Here is a 22,993-nt window from a genome sequence, read left to right as displayed (position 1 = left end):
AAGAATATGTTAGCTGATTGTTTATCTCAAAGCAGAAAGTCTTGGTGGGGAGGAGGAAACCACATGTAAAAGGCAAGAAGAGTAGGGTGAGGTAGTTAAAGATAGTTGAGACAAGAATATTGAGGTGAGGAGATTCAGAGTACTCATGCGAACTAAAAACAAACTCAACACAAGAAATGACTGGATCATCGTTATCTCTAGTTCTGCATGCTCATTCCTAGAAATCTAATTATAATAGAAGAAACAATGTCTTTAGCATCACAAGCACAGATAGAAAGTACACAGATAGAAACAAAAGGCAGACATAACTGATGAATAGAAACAAAAGCTAAAAGCAAAGGGAAATAGTACTGCAAACAGTACCAACAAGAAAATAAAAAGACAACTTAAAGAATGGAAAAAAATATTTGCAATTCATGTATCTGATAAGGGTCGTATATACAAAATATTAAAGAATTCTTAAATAAAAAGAATAGTCATTTTAAACATGAGATACAAATGGCCAATAAGCACATGAAAAGAGGCTCAACATCATTAGTTATTAGGGAAATGCAAATCAAAACCACAAAAAGATACCATACTTTCCACCATTAGGAGGGCTATAATAAAAGATGGACAATGCAAAGAAAAAAGATGGACAACAGCAAGTGTAGATGAGGATGTGGAGAAATTGAAACTCTTGTACATTGCTGGTGAGAATGTAAAATGTTGTGGCTTCTTTGGAAAGCAGTTTGGCAGTTCCTCAAAAAGTTAAACCACATTACCATATGACCCAGCAATTCCATTCCTAGGTCTATATGCCCAAGATAACTGAAAACATACGCTTATATAAAAACTTGACATAAATCTTCATGGCAGCAAATGTCCATCAACTGATGGATGGATAAACAAAATGGCATCTTCATTGTGTATACACACACACACAAACCATAGAATATATATATAGCCATAAAAAAAAACGAAGTCCTTAAACACACTACAATGTACGTGAACATTGAAAACATTGTGCTTAGTGAATGAGGTCAGACACAAAAGGTCGTATATTACGTGATTACATTTCTATGAAATGTCTACAATAGGCAAGTCCAAAGAAAAGATTAGTGGTTGCAAGGAGGGGGTGGGGAAGTAGGTCAGGTGATGAAAACATACTGGAATTAAGACAGTAGTGATAATTATATAACCTTGTGAATATACTAAAACCCATTGAATTGAATACTTCAAAAAGTGAATTTTACATTATGTAATTTATCTCAATAAAGCTCATTCTTAAAGAAGCAGAGGGAGATGAAAACGTGTAGTGTATAAGCAAATCCTTCTAACTTCACATTCTGTGGAGAAAGAATGAGGAGTGGAAAGTGGGCATGGAATCACAGATATCTCATGCTATATTAGTGGATACCATGAAGACAGTAAGTGCCTATTCTCAGTCACTGGGAAGAAATTCATTTAATTCTCTATATAAGACTTGTAAGGATAAACCTCATCATAGCCAGGTAGAAAGGCCACAGGAACCTAAAGATAACAATCAACGGGGATACCAAGGAAACTCAACCTAGAGCTTCTCTCACCACCAAAACTGGGTTTGCTCCATCTTATCCTTCGAAGACACTAGGACGTGGCTACCTCTACCTCAAAAATGAACTCAATTCCAAAAGTTATACAAGTAGATGTGAAGTCAGAAGAGACATGTTCCTTGGAGTCCAAAACACACCCAAATGAACATCATCATAAAAGTCATTTCCCTATTACCAACAAAGAGGAAAGTAAGAGTTTATAAACATGACAGAACTCACAAACCATATTTGACATTTTTTACCTGTCATTTATCAAACATTTGCTATATGCCTGGCACTTTCTACCTGGTCTCAGTTAATCTCTCAACTCTACTAAGTATACAAAGGGAAACAAAAGTGACATTAAATAACTTGCCAAAAAATTACAAAGGTAGTGAGTAGATAATAGAAGCACAATTCCAATCAAAGGAAATCTAGCCAAATTAGGGCAAGTTTATAACAAACAGTTATTTTAACTGAAATTTAACTAGAAAGGGTAAAAGCATAAAAGTCTAAGTAAGAACTCAGGACCTATTCTTGAAGAAATTTTCACACAGGCTTGAAAGGTTAATTATAATATAAAACATAATTTTCAACACAAAAACCAGTCAATAATAGAAAAAGGGTCTTAACTTTCATATATACCTCTTGAACCAAGAGCAGCATTATTGCCACTATCTTAAATGCAGTTATCTTTTGTTTATGCTACTATCTTCTATTTATAAAGCGAACCAAAATGTGTATAATGCATACACATATAAACAGTTTCAAGTCTCACAATAACCTGAAAGGATGTCATTGCCCAATCAAAGGATTTCATTGCCCAACCAAAGGAAGTCATTGCTTAACCAAGGTTAGTCCAACCCCAAAGCCTAGGGACCTTTACTATCACATAATTCTCATTAAACTAGAAATACCTAACTTTTTCAAAATATGAACAAAAATAAAAAAAGATATTCTATCAAAACCAGGTGGTAGTGCTTGGATTTTTGCTATTTTTATCCTTTATTCTTTAATTACATTCTTTATAAATATTTTAAATTAATTTATATTTACTCACTCTTAAGAAAAAGGTCAAAAGGTAAAAAAGAAAATAGAAGCATACGGAAAAACTGGAATATAGACATAAGCTTTAGATAACTGTACTTAAGGAGGCCACATAAGTATTCTTGTTCTAGGGAATGAACATGTATTATGTATTCAAGGAGCATGATGTATACAACAATGGTAGATTGAGTTATATATCCCAGAAAAAACAAGTTCTTAATCTTAACCCATATTACTGTGGGTATGAACCCACTAGGCTGTAATCCAGACTACTGAAGAACAGAATAAAAATCAGAAAGAGTGAAAGCTACAGGGAGGAGCTGGAAAGCCAAAAGTCAGAGATAACCTGGAAGAGAAAGGAGAGGACATTGCCATGTGATGGGAAAAAGCCAAGGAACCCAAGGATTGCCAGCCAGCTAGAAGGCTACTAACCCCAGGAAGTACAAGCTTTCCAGTCTCTGAATGCTTGAGACACTACATTCCCATTGTTAAAACCAAACCATTCGGTGCTGTTTATCACGACAGCCAGGAAACCAAGACAATCTATATTGAAATGTTTAGAAAATAGAAAAAGGCAAACATGGCAAAATGGTAAAATTGGTGGCTCTGGGTATCTGGGGGGCAGTATATTGGACTTTTCTGCATGGGTTTTACATTATTTTTGCAACCACCCTCTAAGTTTGAAATCATTTCAAAATTAGAATTTTAAGGAAAAAAAGTATGACAAAGGGTTTAATGCAACTAGTATTTAATAAATAGCTCACAAATCTATCGAAGACAACAGGCCAAAAGAAAAATGGGTAAAGGACCTGAACAAACAATTTTAAACACTGAGATATCATCAGATTTGGTAAATATTAAAAGACCAAAATATACAGTGTTAGTGCCTTAATACCACACTGAGTCTTGATGCTCTGGAATTACTTCATTCAAATGTTTAGTTTAATACTTGGCAAGTTACCAAGTATGTCTACATGTTTGTCTCTAACTTAACAGAACTCCTTAAGAGCATCTTGAATCCTTTTTATATCTCTAGCAACCCAGCCAAGTGTCTAGCCTGTAAGAGGTATTCATGGAAATAAATGAATCATGTAAGCAACATGTCCATGAAACAAACCTACAGCAATCAGAAATGACTGGGCCTAAGATGAGAGCAAAGATGGCTAACCTCTGCTAATATTACTTCCTGGGCTTCTGGCTTCTGCACCTTACACCATTCAATCCAGCTGCTGAAGGTAAAAGAATACAGAGGGTCAACGCGATTTCTCCTTTCTCACACATCTCCCTGCCTGTATTAATTTCCTAGCTGCTAAAACAAATATAGGCATACCTCGGAGATATTGCGGGTTTAGTTCCAGACCACTATAATAAAGTGAGTACTGCAATAAAAAGCAAGTCATACAAATTTTTTTATTTCTCAGTGTATATAAAAATTATGTTTATACTATATAGTAGTCCATAAATAAATGCTATTAAGTGTACAATAGCATTATGTCTAAAAATATATATATATCTAAATTAAAAAATACTTTATTGCTAAAAAATGCTAACCATCATCTGAGCCTGCTCTTTCTGTGTCCAAATGCCATTGCGTATAAGGACTTTAGTCATACTGAATTAAGACCCGCCCTCATTCAGTGTGGGTAGAACTTAACAAAATCATCTCCAAAGACCTATTTACCAGTTGGTTCACACTAACAGGACCAGGGGCTGATGTAAACACATCTTTTGTGGAGAACATGATTCAATCCCCAACACTGCCCAACCCACCACGCAACACATCAATAAATTCCATTAGCTCTTCATCCAAAATATTCAAAATCCATCCAGTTCTCTCCATCTGCACAACTGTCACCTGACTCAAATATCTTATTTGTGTTACAAAGCCCTGTTGCAATCGCTTCCAAACTGAACTCAGGGCTTCTGCATTTGATCTTCCTTCAATCATTTCTCTATCAGTAGGCAGAGCAAAGTTTTAAATTATCTCCACCTCAGGGATTTTCTATTTAGAGGATTACTGACACAATTGGATCCTTCTCCCTCATTCCAGTCTCAGATCAAATGTCACTTCCTCAAAAGCAGTGTTCCTTGACCATACAAGCTAATGTGCCAACCAACTCCCCCATCACTCTCTATTATAGCACAGTCTTCAGAGTACTTCTATTTGACATATTTGTTTTGTGTTGTTTATACTTGTCTCCCTCCCAGCTGCACTCATTAGTCATTCCATTAACCTTTATTGCTCATCTAATACATGCCAGTTTAGGTACTGGGGATAAAGAATTGAACAGAACAGACAAAAATCCCTATGCTCATGGAGCTTATAAATCTGGCAAGGAAGCCAGCAACAAAAATAGATAAGGAAAACACATAGTATGTTAGTGCTAAGGAGAAAAAAAGGCGGGGGGGGTGGGCCAAAGAGATGCTGAATTTTAAACAGGATGAACAGAAAGCTACAAAGAGAGGGTGATACTGAGGGAGGACATAAAGGGAGTAAGGAGACTTACATTGATATGGGGTGGGGTGGGGGGAGAATTCCAGGCAAAGAGAACAGTAAGTAAAATAGCCCTGAAATGGGAATCATGTTTGGCACATTTGAGGATCATGACTAGATTGGGGGTGGAGGTGGGGGTGGGGATGTTCAGTTATATAATCTTGAAAACCTTAATCACTGTCTTGTCAGAAAAAAAACAAAACAAAAATTATTTCTAACAGACCACTATACCGAAACAATATAGGCATCTCTTTAAAATAGACTGTTACTATTTCACATCTCCTAACAATCAAAATTAATTTAAAAAATTACTGAGTTATCATTGGCCTCAAATTCCCTTTTCTATTTAATTTCTACTAACTCATAGTTTGGTGAAAGATGCAGCCTTTATGATGTGTTAGCAAAACATATGTACAAACCCTACCCCACACCATCTTCATTTTCTAGTCTCAAGAGCTACCTTTTCTTTCCACCCAACTAAAAAAAGCCAACACTATGTAACTTATAATCTCAGTGATCTTGGGAACAGAGGATCTAAGGAATGGATCTAATTTTAAAAAGTTAAACACTAAATTCATGTTTTTGTGTTCTTACAAGCTTTTTTCATGTTTACCAAATTAAATGCTTAACTATAAGATGATAGTTAAAGGGCTTCATATATTTTTAAAAAGAACATATATCCAAGAAGCTTGTACTTAAGAGAGGAAAACTTTAGGCATGGCCAGAGATAAGAACAGCCCACATATAGTATAAAAATGAAGTCTTAATATTTTTCAGAAAAAAATACCGATTTCTTCAGTTTAAAGAGCATCTTAAACAGGAAGAAGAATGTTTTCTAATAAATTTCGATGAAATTGTTACTCCCAGACTTCCTGTATCCCTACTCCAGTTCAGTTTATACTGTTTTTAACAGCAACAACTATCTGAAGTCCATTTTTTAACAAAAAGTCTATGTAGAAAACACTGATTCACCCAAATTTGTAGAATTAAACAACTTTTCTAATCTTAAAGGTTAATGCATCACAATGATTTATAAATTACAAAATATTTTTTATATAAGTTAAATAAAAAACAATGGCTATAGGAGAAAAAAATTGTCATGGTCCCCAAACACAGCCCTATATTTCCATTTGATAATATATATTAAAACCCAACCTATTTTCTAGACATATCATCAAAAGCACAAACCACTAAACCCTCCAAAACAGTATTTATAATATAATCCTTCTTTAAAACGGTATTGTCTTGGTGGGATCACTGGTGATATGTTAATCTTATAGCCTCTAATTTTTCAAAAGATATTTTTCCAAAAGTAACTGGACATGTGAAAATGCCTCTAATAAGTATATAAATTTTAACCATTTACTGCTTCCACAATTCTTTAAGAATTGTTCAATTACTTGCCTAATTCAAATCCACACACTTGACTTTTAAAAATTCCCGTAGAACCGATGCAAATGTACTAAGAAACAATGATCATGCATCTATGTGATGATGTTAAGAATTACTGAGTGCATATGTAGAACGGTATGATTTCTAAATGTTGTGTTAATTTCTTTTTTTTTCTTTCCGTTAATAAAAAAATAAAAATAAAAATAAAAATAAAAAAAAATTCCCGTAGAGTAGCATATAATAACATATATTCATTTGTTAAGAAATTATCATAAATCACAAATAAACTCTTAATGATTTTCCAAAATAAGACAATAAAGAACATAAAAAACTTTTATGGCTAAAGTTTAAAATTCAGAGAGAAAATAATCTGCATTCCCTTCAATAATGATGGTGGTAGGGTGTCTAAAAACATTTTGTAGCCACTCCCTCAAAAGTCTATAAAAAGTTTAGAAATCTTTATCTAAGATTTTTCACTCTTAAATAAAAATAAATTTCCATACAATGGAACTTATAAAGTAAATTAAAAAGAGTAGATAAAGGTATTTATATAGCAATGGATTGACCTCCAAGATATTTTAAAAATATCTTAAAAAAATATCAGAAAAAAAGGGCATTTAGTAAAGTATGTTACCTTTTGCATTAAAAGGGGAAAGATACATACATCTGTGTGTGTATACATACATATACACACGCATACACATATTTTTGTAGAATACACACAAATTAACTTTAGAAAGATACGCAAGAAACTGCTAACAATAGGACTAAAAGTGGGGAAAGTAACAGAGTAGCTGGAGGACAGTAAAAAGGAAGTTTTCCTCAGTTCACTCTCTTACATATTTTGAATTCTGAGCAATGTGAATGTATAATTATCCAAAAAATAAACATTAAAAGAACTTTACCTTGCACCATTGTTCCTAATGACTTCCACAGTTTCTTCAACAAAATATCGATCCTTGACATATGCAAAGATATCATCACAAATTTCATGTAAGCGTGAACGATGGGTAAGGTTGGTCAAGTATAAAACTGGAATAATTAGTGGTTCAGGAAAACTCTGAAGATTCTGTCTTGCTTTTTTCTCTGACTCAAGTGCCTCCTGATAGGTCAGTCCAGGCCTGCCCGTCACAGCACAACTCCATACAAGACTGTTGCACAGAATGGTTCGCTCAAAAAAGTCACTGATTAAAAAACAAAAACAAAAAATCATTACTCACCATTACACAAATTTTATATTAAAAACTGATAAAGGATTGTGTCTTTATTGCAAAATAATACATACAAACATAGAACTGAAACAAGGGTTTAACAACTGGATAATTTACTAAGAAAAAGTATATTTAAGCAAGACATTTATATTTTGTTTTGTAAAGGTACATTCAACCAAAATTGAACTTCAATTTCCATGAGGTTTGGACTTCAATTTCCAGAGTCAAACTGGAAAGAAACTTAACTTTTCCTTCTAATTTTTAAGTGTTTATTCCAAAATGGTTGAAACACCAGAGTCAATTTTAAGCACTGAAATATGAATTTTAAGGTATTAACATAATAGTAAAAAGCCAGTAAATCTTAATGTCTAACAATAAGAGAAAGGTTTAAGTAAATCATGGTATGTGAATTCAGGATAATGAAAAAATCAGTCATTAAAAACAAAAGATAGGTTTTTCCTTTTTCTGAATTGATGCAAATTTTCTAAGAAATGATCATAAGGATGACTATACAACCATGTGATGATATTGTGAGTTACTGATTTAATATCAAGAATGGAATAATCATATGATAAGAACGTTCATGTTCGTATGTTGTTATGTTTAAAAAATAAATTAATTTAAAAAATATATTTAAGATAGGGCAGTGCAATGGTGGTCTAGTGGAAGAATTCTTGCCTGCCATGCCAGAGACCTGGGTTCAATTCCCAGAGCCCACCCATGCCAAAAATAATAATAATAATAAGACGACCCAACCATATGCTGCCTACAAGAAGACTCACCTTAAATGAAAGTGATAGGATGGAAAATATATACCATGTACATACATAACCAAAGAGAGCTGGGGTAGCTATCCTAATATGAGATTAAAAAAGACTTTAAGTCAAAAATAGTTACAAGGGACAAAAAGAGTCATTATATATTGATAAAGGGTCAATTAAAAAATATAAGGAAATACACCAATCTTCACAGCATTAGTCACAGTTGTGAAAAGGTGAAACAGCCCAAGAGTGCAGCAACAGATGAATGGATAAACAAAATATCCTATATCCATTCAATAGAATATCACTCAGCCATAAAGAAATGATGTACTAATACATGGATAAACCTTAAAAACATTATCATTAGTGAAAGAAACTAGATACAAAAGGACAACTATTATATGATTCCACTTCTATGAAATATATAGAACAGGCAAATTCATAGAGAGAGAAAATAGATTAGAGGATACCAGGGACTGGGGGAAGGCAGGAATAGGTAGTTATTTCTTAATATATACAAAGTTTCTGTTTTGAGTGAAGAAAGTTTTAGTAATGGATGGTGGTGATGGCAGCACAACATTGTAAATATAATTATTGTTCCCAAAATGTATACTTAAAAATGGTTAAAATGGGTTTTACATGAGGAAGAACAAAGGAATGTCATTACTGCAGGGTGCTGAAAATAGATGGTAATTAATATTTTAAAATTTCAACTTACGTGTGAGACTAAATCAAAAAATGTTTATTTGGTACAAAATTTATATTTTGACTAGTGCATCTCCTAATATAACTTCTGTAGACAGTTGGCTGAACAACATAAGTACATGGAACCTTGGGTAGGACATGAGATTTTGTTGGTTTGTCTAAAGTGATGCCCTGATGAATCCCAGAGTGATTTGATCAGTGAGTGGAAAAGTATTTGCAAAGTCCCTAATGGTGAGAATGGGGAAAATTCACCCCCCCCAAATTGAATTATTGATATTCTCATAAGCAGTGTGGACAACCAAAGCTATAGGCTGAGCCCCCAGCCTTGGGGTTTGTTCACATGAAACGTAACCCTGCAAAGGATAGGTCAAGTCTACTTAAAATTAGGCCTAAGAATCACCCCCAAGAGAACCTCTTTTGTTGCTCAGATGGGGCCTCTGTCTCCAGCCAATAAAACAAACAAACTCACCACCCTCCCCCTGTCTACATGGGACATGACTCCCAGGGGTGTGGACCTTCCTGGCAACGTGGGACAGAAATCCTAGAATGGGCTGAGACTCAGCATCAAGGGATTGAGAAAAACTCTAGAATGAGCTGAGACCCAGCATCAAGGGATTGAGAAAACCTTCTCCACCAAAAGGGGGAAAAGTGAAATGAGACAAAGTGGCAATGGCAGTGAGATTCCAAACAGAGACGAGAGGTTATCCTGGAGGTTATTCTTACACATTAAGTAGATATCATCTTGTTATTCAAGATGTAATGGAGAGGCTGGAGGGAACTGCCTGAAAATGTAGAGCTGTGTCCCAGTAGCCATGTTTCTTGATGATTGTATAATGATAAAGCTTTCACAATGTGACTGTGTGATTGTGAAAACCTTGTGTCTGATGCTCCTTTTATCTACCTTGTCAACAGATGAGTAGAACATATGGAATAAAAATAAATAATAGGGGGAACAAATGTTAAAATAAATTTAATTTGAAATGCTAGTGATCAATGAAAGGGAGGAGGAATAGGTATGGTATGTAAAATTTTTTTTTTCTGTTTTTGTTTTATTTTTCTGTTGTCTTTTTATTTCTTTTTCTGAATCGACGCAAATGTTCTAAGAAATGATCGTGATGATGAATATGCAACTATGTGATGATATTGTGAATTACTGATTGTAATGTAGAACGGAATGAACATATTAAGGATGTTTGCGTTTCTTGTAATTTTTTTAATTAATAAAAAATGGTTAAAATGGCTAATTTGATGATATATATATACACATAACCACAATTTTTTAAGAAAGTATAAGAAGAGTTCTTAAATATGTTACTAGGAAAAAACAAAACTGTTTCCAGTTTGATCCTTCCTATATTTTTTGTAAGTTTCCCAGAACTGTATATACAGTATGATTTCACTTGTGGAAGGAAAGAAGGAAGGAAGAGAAGGAGGGAAGGAAGACACCTACAGAAGCAGAAAGATTTCTGGAATATTATACAAAAATCAAGGTAGGACAGTGCTGGTGGCTCAGTGGCAGAATACTTGCCTGCCATGCCGGAGACCCGGGTTCAATTTCCAGTGCCAGCCCATGAAAAAAAAAAAAATCAAGGTAGCAGCTGGGGAGAGGAGATGGGACTGGGGATATTCTACTCAGTGTTTTTGTGCATTTCTGAATTTCTTAGAACATAAGCAGTTATCATTTTTTAAAATTTTTTATCCAGTCAGGTTTAAAATGCAAGAGATCTAAAATATGGAAAGACTTCCACTTAAGGCATACTGAGTAGGAAAAAACTCAAATCACTGAATAGCACAAATCCATGTACATTAATAACAATGTGTGTATTTATACACATACAATAAACAGATGTTCCTTATGGAAAAAACAGGAAGGCTGTAAAGAAGAAAAATGAAGTTATTTTATCTTTTTATTTTGAAACTTTCAAACTTACAAAGCAGTTACAAAAATAACAAACCCCTTATATAGAGAACTCCTAATAGTCCTATCTACCCTAGATACTCAGATCCACCAATTTTAATATTTTGCCATATTTGCCTAATCATTCTATCTTATCTGTCTATATATGATTCAATCCATTTTCTGAACAATTGAGTGTAGGTTGTATATATCGCGCTTCTTAAATACTTAATACTGCTATGTATACTTCCTAAGAACAAAGATATTCAGTTTTCTAATTACCTTAAATACAATTATCAAGTTCAAGAAATTTAACAGATATAAAGCTTACAGTCTATATTCCAATCTTTTCATAAGTTTCAATAATGTCTTTTCTCTTCTACTCTTAGATCACATATGGCATTTAATAGTAAAAATTTTTTCTTATTCTAAATATTTCTATAGTTTTAATTTTTTTTTTTTTTTTAACATGGGCAGGCACCAGGAATCAAACCCAGGTCCTCGGCCATGACAGGCAAGCATTCTTACCTGCTGAGCCACCGTGGCCCGCACTATAGTTTTAATTTTTATCATGAGCATATACTCATTATTTTTTAGTAAAAATATATTTTTTTAAATAGAAAAGACTAGATAAATGCAAAAAGGTAAGATAACGTATAACTTTTTTTCTCTTCTCCTCTATACTATGGTCTACTTTTCTAAATGTCTATGATTACATGCAACCAATATAATTAATGGATACTATTCTCTTTCTTCCTTTCCTTCTTCCACCATTCTAAAAGTGTTAAAATTGTTGTACATTACAAATTTTAAAATGTTTTGCATGAGGAAGAACAAAGGAATGTCAATAACGCAGGGTGTTGAAAATAGATGGTAATTAATATTTTAAAATATTTTAAAACTTCCCCAAGTGGAGAATTCTTGATATTCTCACAGGCAGTGGGGACAACCAAAGCAATGGGCTGAGTCACCAATCTTGGGGTTTGTTCATATGAAACAACCCTGCAAAGGATAGGCTAAGCCTACTTAAAATTAGGCCTAAGAGTCACCCCCCAAGAGAACCTCTTCTGTTGCTCAGATGTGGCTTCTCTCTTTCAGCCAATGCTATAGGCAAACTCACGGCCCTCCCCCTGTCTACGTGGGACATGACTCCCAGGGGTGTGGACCTCCCTGGAACATGAGACAGAAATCCTAGAATGAGCTGGGAGTCAACACCAGGGGATTGAGAAAACCTTCCTGACAGAAAGGGGGAAGAGAGAAATGAGACAAAATAAAGTGTCACTGATGGAGAGATTCTAAACAGAGTCGAGAGGTTATCCTGGAGGTTATTCTTACACATTAATACCTATCACCTTTTTAGTTAAGGGTAACAGAAGCCTGGAGGGAACTGCCTGAAAATGTAGAGCTGTGTTTCGGTAGCCATGTTTCTTGAGGATGACTGTATAATGATATAGCTTTCGCAGTGTGACTGTGTGATTGTGGGGAAAAAAAAATTGCTGTATATCTACTTTCCAATTAGTACAACAATATACAGTAGCTTGATCTCCATATATTTGGGGAAATCCCAGTAAGTTTGTTTCATGTGCACATGTATCTGTAAACAAAACAACAAAAATGAAAGCTATGGAAATAGAGGAAGACCAATTATACCTTAACATAAATGAGATCTAAAAAGACGACATGCATATGCCAAGTTATATGACAAAGAAGATTGATCCTTTTGAGTGATCTTCCTTATTAGGAGATAATAGGTGCATATCATTAAAATATTGTGCTGGTTTGAGGCTGCAGTGTACCCCAGAAAAGCCAAGTTCTCTTGGTCCTGGTCCAGCCTTGTGGGGACAGACCTATTGTTTAGCCTGGGACCTTCTGATTAGGTAGTTTCCATGGAGATGCATCTGTCCATTCACGGTGGATCTTAATCCACTTACTAGAATCCTTTAAGAGGGAACCATTTTAGAAAAAGCTCAGAGACAATTAGAGAAGTTTGGAGATGCAGAAAAAAACACCTCCAGGGAAGCTGTTTGAAACCAGAAGCCAAACGATCAGCAGACACCAGCCATGTGCCTTCCCAGCTAACAGGGATGTTCCAAAAGACATCGGCCTTTCTTGAGGCAAGGTATCTTTCTCTAGATGTCTTAGCTGGACATTTTTATGGCCTCAGAACTGTAAACTAGTAACTTAATAAATTCCCTCTATAAAAGCCAACCCATTTCTGGTATACTGCATTTCAGGCAGCATTAGCAAACTAAAACAAATACAAAGTAAAAGGTGTTTATGAGACATAGGCAGATATGTTAGGGATTCAGAGGAAGGGAAGAAGGCAAAAAAGATCAGGAAATATTGGAGCAGTTTTTGGAGGAAATGGCATTAAGAGTTAGATCTTAAAGGGTAGGTAGAGTTGAAGAAAGGAATGTTAGAGATAAAATGCAATCTGGTTCTAATAAGTAAGAAAATCTCTGTTAAGTAATTTATTAGCTAAGAAAGGCTAGAGACACACTAAATAGGAGATTATCAATGGTGCAGAATAAAATGAATAAATGGATCTTGAAAGAGGGCTTATTAAATTTTCTACTGCAAAAAACTGCAATTCCACTTAGAAAGTTTTATACAACTTTTAAACTTATTCATATAAAAACAACCTTATCTATAAAACTGGGCTTCCCAATTAATACTAACACAATTAGTACTAACACATAATTAGTACAAAATACACATGAAACAGACTTCTAATAATTTAAACTATAGCTAGTACTGTTTAAATATACTTCAAATCGATATATCTTATACACTAACCAGTATCTAAACTAGTGGCAGTAGAAAAAATACAAGCCACATATATAATTTAAAATTTTCTAGTGGCTGCATTTTAAAAATCAAAAAGCATTAAAGGATAATAATTTTATATCTTTTATTTAACCCAATATATTCACAAATAATTTCACTTCAATATGCAATCAACACAAAAATCACTGAGATAGTTTACATATTTTTTGTAGTACGTCTTCAAAACCATACAGCATATCTTAATTTGGATTAGCCACATTTCGCGTGCTTAATAATAGCACACGTGACCAGGTATTGGCTAACATACTGGATATGTTACAGCTCTGGACACAGTAGCTAGCTGCCTGGGGCATTTGCTAGTGCCATGGAAAGTGCCATGGCAGGGGAATAACAGCTCAGTGTAATCTGAGTTGTAATAAATACTCTTTAGATTGATAGCATTGTACAGAATACCAAGGAGAGCAATAACACAAGTACTATAAGCCCCCGCTAAACATGTGTTAGCAGGTAGAAAAATAGGATAATTAGTAACCAGTGATATACAGTTGACCTTCTATACCCAAGAGGATTCCAATGTTTCCTGCAATGTGTGCTGTCGCTTTCCTTATGTCTATCTCTTTGCAAAATCTCCAATTATTACATTATAGCCTCTCTGTGCACAAAGATCTACCCTTAGGAAGAGGGATGCAGGAACACTGTCTACCACAGCAGCCTTATAAAAGTAAGTTATTTGAAGCAAGAAGAAAAAGCCCAAGGGCTATTTCTCCCTATTCATCACACCCACCAGCATTGCACCATCTCTAATATTACATACACACCTTCACCTTCTCCCACTTCTGTAATTCTGCTTACTTCACTCCATTATACACATTCAAATAAAGAGTTTTGTTAATAATACTGAACTCTAGGTAACAGTTTACAGTGCCTCTTCAATTTCTACATTACAAGAACACAAAATGATGAAACTTTAAAAGAAGCACATTTTACTTGGCGAGCAAAAAGTGTTAAATCACAAAGCATTTCATATGAATATAAATTAAGGGTAATACAGATTATTATGTCTCCAATTTGACTACATTCTTCAATCTTTTTACCTGTGTGGGCAAAATATTGGCCCAGGGGCCAAATCCAGCCCTCCATCTGTTTTGTAAACAGTTCTATTGGAACAGTCACACCCATTCCTTCAGAGACTATCTAAGGTTGATTTCTCACTACATCTGCAGAGTTGGGTATGACCTGCAAAGTCAAAAATATTTATGATGTGATCATTTACAGAAAAAGTTTGTCAAAACTTTTGACAAAATGGTAAGCCACTCTTTACCATTATTTCTTACTTACCAGGTAAGTACTTTTCTAAGAATATATCTCTAATATAAAGTCAATCAGCTCTCTGGTGAACAAGCTGAACAACAAAGAGCAGAATAATGTTAACCAGCTGGGTATTTGAGAAATTAAGATTAGAATGAAGAGTAAGATTAAGAATGAAGTAAAAAAAAATCAGAAATCCAAAATATACCTCAGAAAAGTGTACTCTATTTAAGGACAAAAACTTTACAGACCATCTAGATATAAGACAAAATAAAGATCCAGCACAGAGAACTCACTCTCTTCTCCCTATGTGGGGAGATTCCCAAGGTGCATAACCTCCCTGGCAATGCAGGACATGACTCCTGGAGACAAGCCTGGCCCTGGCATCATGGGCTTGAGAAAGACTTCCTCACCAAAAACGGAAAGAAATGAAACAAAATAAAGTTTCAGTGGCTGAGAGATCTTAAATAGAGCCGAGAGGTCATTCTCAAAGTTATTCTTACGCAGTATATAGATATCCCTTTTCAGTTTTTGGTGTATTAGAGTAGCTATGGGGAAATACCTGAAACTGTTTAACTGTAATCCAATAGCCTTGATTCTTGAAAATAACTAAATAACTATAGAGCTTTTAAGGTGTGATCATGTGATTGTGAAAACCTTGTGACTGACACTCCCTTCATGCATGTATGGACAGATGAGTAAGAAAGATATATAAATAATAGGGGAGAAGGGGTAAGGGATGTTTTGGGTGTTCTTTTTTACTTTTATTCATTTTTTATTTTATTTTTTTGAGTAATAAAAATATTCAAATATCAATTGTGATGACAAACGCAAAGCTATATGATGATACTATAACCACTGATTGTACAATTTGGATTATATGGTATATGAGTATATAGCTCAATGAAATTGCATTTAAAGAAAAAAAAAGATTCAGCACAGAACAGAAAAAGATCTAAAGGACACAGCAGACCTCTGTACCTACAAAATAATTAGTTTAACTGAGAAATGCAGTCACAGGCTAAAAACTGACTTAAATATCACATGACATGCAAGAGACGGAAAGTATGGCTTATAAACACAGAAAGAGTAATTGCTAGAAGCTAGCTTGGGTTGTTTCAACAATATCCTCACTGACAAGGTTACAAGAGCAGAGGATCAGGAGATCACGGGCATGCCAAATTTAATAAGCCTTATATTAAAAAATACCAGCTAGGTGAAAACTGCGTTACATTTATTCATAGATGGTCAGGATTTGAAAAGTTTGTTTAATTAAAAAAAATGTAGAGGTTAGTGCCCCAAAACCCCACTCCAATGAAATATCACTTTGCATATTATTTGGTGCTGCCTTAGATTTAGATGAAGACAAACAAGACTGGTTCATAAAATCTACACACGAAACGTAGCTGAAGAATAGCAGTAAAGATTTTAAAAATCTAGAAACTAAAACCTTAAGTGGAAATCAAAAAAGATGAAACATACTAGCACTGGATATGCAAGTCCTATCCTGACAACAGGGAATAATACATATGAGAAAGAAACTTTAGGTGAATTGCAAATTTACACTTCTATGTCTTTTTATGGTTTCCTCTGCCTAAAAGGGATTTCTCGGAGCACTTTCTACTTAGAATGCCCTTCTCTTCCTTATTCTGTGTCTTGTGTGATCCCCTTTCAGGACCCAATTCAGATGTTGCCTCCTACTTAAGGGCTTCTCTGAGCTCCATAGAGCAAACAGCTGTCAGGCTCTATTTTCTATGCTCCCATTATACTTGCTCCATAACACGTAGATGACTTATACCATTATGCTATAAACATACATTTATTTGCCCATCTCTTTCTTACTAGGTCATACTATCTCAGGATCTCTAAAGACTCACATCACACACCAAAGCATTAAAAAAAGTCTGGATAATACCTTTTTTTTAACATTAATATTAGTACAGTGTCAGAAACAGACAAATGTACTTTCACTGGGCAGTCCACTTTTATGTTTATGTGTATCTAAACAAAAAAAGCACACATGTGAATGGGAAGGGAATATGTCTCAGCTTTACCACTTCTAGAAGCGATTTTGGATAAATTATGTATCTCTCTGAACTCAGTTTCCCTTCTGTAAATTGGGGATATTTCCATGAACAGTTAATGTGAAAATTAAATGAGATAATTCTACACAAATACATGATAAATAATGTACTCAATAAACAGTATTAATTCTTATTGTTCAGGTACCATATCTGTAGAGAAATCCTAGAAGAATATGAAATATAACCAGTATGGTAGAGAAACCATGTCAGAGGAAATAAAGACATGAAAATGTTTAAAAGAAAAGAAAGTTTGGCATTGGGAAGGTTAGGAAGCGGCAGAATTAACCACAGAATTAACATCTGAAATGATTCCTTCTGGGTGGCTCCTAAGGGCAAGCCTAAGAACAACAGAGAAAAAATTTCAGAAAGAAACAGAGTTTGAATCAATCTTATGGGTAGCGCAGGGGGCAAGCAACAAAGTATTTATGTAAGGTGTCAGCATGTTTTTCATTTTGTTTTGATGGATAAGATCAATTACAGAGATTATCAGTGGATCCCCAAATCCAACTAGTATGACTCAAGAATAAAATATCAACTGTGTAGTGGTTGATTTTTGCAAAGGGGCTGAAGGTGTGCTGGCTCCTTTGAAAAGTGACCTTGCTGCTTCTTCCACCAAGAGGTAGAAGTCTATTTTACCATACCCTTGAACATGGGCTATACTAGTGATTTAATTGACCAAGAGAATGAGGTAGAAATGAGAGCGATTTCCACTCTCACCTTCTTAGAACTCTGAAACCACCACATGAAGAAGCCCAGGACAACCTCTTGAGGATTAAAGACCACATGATGAAGTAGGTCCTAGCCACATGATTGAGGCCACCTTACTCCATCCAGACTCTGCCTAGCCACCTGCTAATGGGAGCTGAGTAAGCCAGCCCAGAGAGACTAGCAGGTAGGAAATTGCCGATCCACAGAATAATGAGCAAATAAAATGGGTTCTTTGCTGTTCTGAGCTACTAGTTTTGGAGTGGCTTGATGGATACACATATTCTGTCTTTAGAAAGTGTTAATTCAAAAGATGGTAGCCTGCCTGGGATATAAAAGGTAAACTGAGAAAGAAAAGCATTTAGGAATATCTCTGCCATACCAAAGAATAACGGACCTGTCAACCCAAGTATCTGGGCTATGTGGCAGATTTATTCCTAAAGAAAACCTAACTTGAAGACACTAGCTACAAGGATTATCCAACCCCCTTGAAAATATTCCATGCTTACCACATAGTCTTCTGATTATAATTAGATTTCACACACTGCTGATCAGGTATGGGAATTAGCCTGTGTGAAAGGCATTTTTCCCCCACTATAAATTGATAAAATAGCATTCTGGTTTGTGTACTAAATCTAGAGCTTAATCATTTCAGGGTGTAGTAAAGAAGTCAAACGTCTGCACACAGGCAGTAGTGGGTGCTGGTTACATAAAGATCTAGGCAGCCGGTGTGAATTCCAGGCAATGCTTCTATGTTCTTGGTGCATACTTCTTCTATAAACGTCAACATATATTAGGAAGAATTCTCCATAATAAGCAACATGTGATAGTAAATAAGAGCATAAACTCTACAGTCTTAGGAACATGGAGTTAGAATTCCAGTGTCACCAATTGCTAGCTATGTGATTTTGGACACTGGCTGATCTTGGACTTACTCCCCCCATCCCCTCCCACTCCAGTCCCAGGCTTCCACCTCTCTAAAAGAAGCTGTTGAGAGGACTGAATCAACAAATGAGATCTGATAAACAACGAAATAGGCTGCCCTAAAGGCTAATCAAACCCCTTTCACTGGAAAGCCGGGTTAAAACATAAGTTGGCCTGCATGTCAGTAATGTGAAGAGATTTCTACATTTTGGACAGAAGGTTGAAGTAATGTACACATAGGAAGTACATTAAAATTCCGAGGTCTACATGGCTAAAAAAAAAAAAGGAAAAAGAAAGGAGAGTCATTTTATTTAGGAGATTAAGTCACTGGATAATACAACAAATCATTTTCCTATCCTACAGATCTAGAATTTCTAGCATTCAAACCTGGCTCTTCCATTTTTAATAATTCACAGCCAAAAATAAATTTAAAAATAAAATTCTTGTCAGCTAAAATACAGAACAATCTCAACATATTTAGGAAACTAAAGTATGCACTTCAGAATATGTATTTGCCTATAAAAGCTGTTTTAATGAGTCGTCTTTACTTATGAAAGCAGGTCAAACAAGAGTTAGCAATTAATTAAGGAGCATGTAGTTCAAAGAAGCAAAGGAGTTATACTATATGATTACAGTATAATCATACTAAAGATTCATCCTGGTCATAGTCTGTCTCAAAGAATTCAGGGTTTCGGAGAAAGAAATGTGAGATAAATACACTGCATTATAATACAATAACAGCAGACATGGCACTAGATACATTGGAGGGCATGATCACTGCTGCTTAGAAAGACAAGGAGGAAATCTTTCAATTTTGCCAGTTCAAAGTCATAAAGGTTAATATCTAAGTATGCCAGTAGCACTGATTTGTTCAGGGATAACTGGCCTTTGCTCCCAAACCCAATCTTCTCTCCTGAATTGCTTATAATTTCCAAACCTCCAAACACTTCAGCAACAAGAAAAAAATCACTTGTAATTTAAAAAACTTGAAATGTCATAAGACTACAGAGGACACAGTTCCTCATTATATAAGTGAAAAGTAGGTAGGCTTCAAAAACCAAAAAATCTCCTTTATCTCAGCATTTTAGATTTCTCAAGAAACAAAGTGCATGAAAAGTTTTTAATTCAAAAAGTTTGACACCCATATTCATTCTCCACTTTAAAGTGAAGAGAGCCCCTTAAAAAGATAAGATCATCTATATCAAAGGAGAAAACAGTTTGAAATTTACTATTTTGGTGGCACTCAAACACAATTTTTTAAATTTCAGATTACCAAGGATTTAAACTTAAAAAAAAAAGACCTCATCTTTGTCAAGTTACCTAAACCACATTCACTTAAGAGGTTATAAGAGAAATCTATTTAAGTAACAAAACAAGTCTGTACAGGAGCAGAGTAAAATGTGCACTTTGGTTTAAAGGTATTGTGTGCTGAAAAACTTCTCTAGAACAATATCTGACATATTTATTTGAAACTCAATTTTCTGTAAAACTGAATTTTAAACAAATGCTCGAAAGGAACACTTTTCTAACCTCATTCCTTGTTATGCAGACAGGTGCAAAGTTGGCTTTACACCCTCCCTGGATCAAGCCCCCACTCAGAAAAGGTGCCTTCTAGACACAATGTACTTGGTTGCTAAAACACTTAAATTTCCAAGCCACAAAGGCATTCATTCTGAGTGGAGAGAATAAGGCGTAAGAAAAAAGGGAGGATCAGGCTGCTTCAGTGATTGATCAATTCAGGCTTTCACTTGAAGATCCTGTTTAAACAAAGATTGCTAAAATATACTCCATTGCTTCGTGTCACATGACAAGAGGTTCCCTTAATATAAAACTAAGCGAGAAGCTGGAAATTTAGGGGTTGAAACCGCACAAGCAGCAGCTCTGAGTTCTTATCAAAACAATAGAGAGTGGCACATGTCAGGTGGCCCACGTGCGCAGAGGGATAAAGAGGCGACTGGCTGTGCTGGAGTTGAACTTGTCTTAACCCCCTTCCCCAAGTCCCACCACCGCCCTCCGGCCACACGAAAGTGAAAACGAGGCGCGCCCCGGGGCCCTGCTCTCTCTCCCCCTTCCTCTTCTAGTCGGGCACGGACTCCTTCCTCACCCGGTCTCCGGGGGCGGAGACGCTGAGTTCCCCAGGGCCGAGAGTTAGTCACAGAGAAGAGGCGGTGACAGAGCGCGCGGCTCGCGTCGCCCTCTCTGAGGCCTAGCCCCGCCGCACGGGAAGCCGCGGGGGGAGGGCTCTCGAGTCCCGGGCCCCCTCGGCCCCAGGGAAAGCCCTCCTCCCCCGAGTCTCAACTAGGCTCTCTCCCGCCCTTATCCAGACAGCACCAACGTCAGACCCGCTCCTGACCGAGGAAACCTAGCCCAGCCCGGCCGTTTCCTGCGCCCGGGGGCGGGGATTCCCTCCCCGGGCCGGGGACTGAGGCCCCGCATCGCCGGCCGGAGCGGGGATCCCCTTGGCCACCGGGCGGGGATCCCGGAACTGGCCGCGAAGTGCGCGTGTGGCCGCGGCGGGGAGGGGCGAGGCGGGGAGTTTTCGCCACCCGGCAGGCGGGCTGGAGCCGCGGTTCACAGTGGTCCCGGCGGCCGGCCGGGGACCCCCGGCTCCTCCGCCCAGGCCAGCTCCCCCCACAAGCGCCGCGGCCGGCAGGGCCACCACAGGGCCCCACGCCGCCTCCGGGTCGGGCTCGGGAGCTGAGAAACGCGGGCCTGTGGCCACCCGTCACTTTCAAATCTCCCCGCCAGATCCCCGGGGCGAGGAAAAGGAGACAAAAGGGCGCCGGGGAGGGAAAGAAGAAGTGAACCGAGCCGGGGTGCCCGCGAGGACGTCCCCGCACTCCCTCGCACCCCCCGCGCCCGGCCCGGCCCGGCCCTTACTCGTAGTGGCGGAAAATCTCGTTGGTGACTTTACAGTAGAAAACTTCCTCGTCGGGCCGCAGGTCCGCGGGCGGCTTCTGTCTCACAAACGGCTTTCGATGTAGCAGCGGCATCTCCCGACCGGCGCGGGCTCGCCCGGACTCTCGGCCGCCCGCGTCGGCCCCGCTTTCCTATCAAAATTGGAGGGAAAGGAGAGCCGGTAAGGTGGGGAGCGCTCGGCGGCGGCGTGGGCTTGCCGGCGCGCTGGTGGAAAGTCTGCTTGCTGCCTTTTGTGTGACTGACGCGGCACGGCCGCCACCCGAGCCGAGTTCGCTTCTCCTGCGGCGGGGGCACTGAGCGAGTAGAGCCACCCCAGCCGCCTCTGCCCTCAGAGCGCGTCCCACCTCCGCACGCCCGGCGGCCGGCTCACAATGGGGCCCAACACTCCTCCGCCGCCCGCAGGCGGGCGGGCGGTGCGGGAGCCGCGGCGGCCCCCTCCCCCAGCGCCGGCTCCCCGCCCGTAGCCGCCGGCCTCACAACGTGCTCGGCACGCAGCCGGCCCGCCCGACTCCACGAGGGGGCTCGCAGCCCGCAGCCCCGGTCCCCGCTCGGCTTTGTTCCCGGCTCGCTTTTGCACTTCCCTGCCGGGGCTGGCCGGCTCCCAAGCGACCGCACGGAGCCCCTCACCTGCGAGCACGCCGACTGCCACTTCTCCACCTTCTCAACTACCGAAGGAGCGAGGAGAGGCTCAATCCTCCCGGGGGGTCGCTTCTTGCCTCCCCCGCTGCGCCCCCGGCCGCCGCTCCTCCCGCGGCCACTGCCCGGCTGTGCGCGGACGGCCGTGTCCCACCGCCACTTCCCCGCCTCTCGGAGCTCCTGGGAAGTTTCTGATCTACTTTCGGCTCAGAAGGAGGAAGAGCTGTTGGGAGGAGCTTTTCACTTCTCGCTTCTACCTTTTTATTGGCTACTCGATGACTTTTACAGCCTGTCACTGATACAGGAAGAGACGGCGGAGAGCCTGGGAGAGCTACATTATTAATTAATGGAGCAGCCCCTTGTGAAGAATCAGAAGCATCCTCCATGTTTGAGATTATCAGCCAAAAGATCTAAGGAAGCGCTGGGGTTTCATAAACACATGGCTAACAAAGTAAAGCCTTCGTCTTCAAGCTTGGCTGCATGATGGGGAAAAGACTCAAAATTACGATTTAACTTGTATTTTAAAGATGAGAAGAGAAATAAACAAAAATATTTTTATATTTTTCAAAA

The 22,993-nt window shown here is 38.0% G+C and overlaps 1 protein-coding gene across 2 annotated transcripts in view; it reads right to left on the bottom strand.

The window, feature by feature from the left end:
• Positions 1-22,553, bottom strand: part of BAZ1A (bromodomain adjacent to zinc finger domain 1A) — a 113,197-nt gene extending 90,644 nt beyond the window's left edge. The window contains exons 1-3 of one of the 2 annotated variants that reach the window (XM_077126967.1): positions 22,415-22,553; positions 21,749-21,918; positions 7,392-7,670 (exon numbers count right to left, since the gene is read on the bottom strand). In XM_077126967.1, coding sequence (XP_076983082.1) covers positions 7,392-7,670; positions 21,749-21,861 — 392 coding nt within the window. In that variant the 5' untranslated portion in view covers positions 21,862-21,918; positions 22,415-22,553. Of the gene's footprint in view, positions 1-7,391; positions 7,671-21,748; positions 21,919-22,414 lie in introns of those variants that run through there. The other variant, XM_077126966.1, reaches the window with a different exon arrangement.
• Between the last annotated feature and the right edge of the window lie 440 nt (positions 22,554-22,993).

This window comes from Tamandua tetradactyla, chromosome 14 (genome assembly GCF_023851605.1).
Source record: "Tamandua tetradactyla isolate mTamTet1 chromosome 14, mTamTet1.pri, whole genome shotgun sequence".
NCBI lineage: Eukaryota > Metazoa > Chordata > Mammalia > Pilosa > Myrmecophagidae > Tamandua > Tamandua tetradactyla.
Note: the sequence above shows the minus strand (reverse complement) of the source record. Positions and strands in the feature narration are given on the sequence as shown.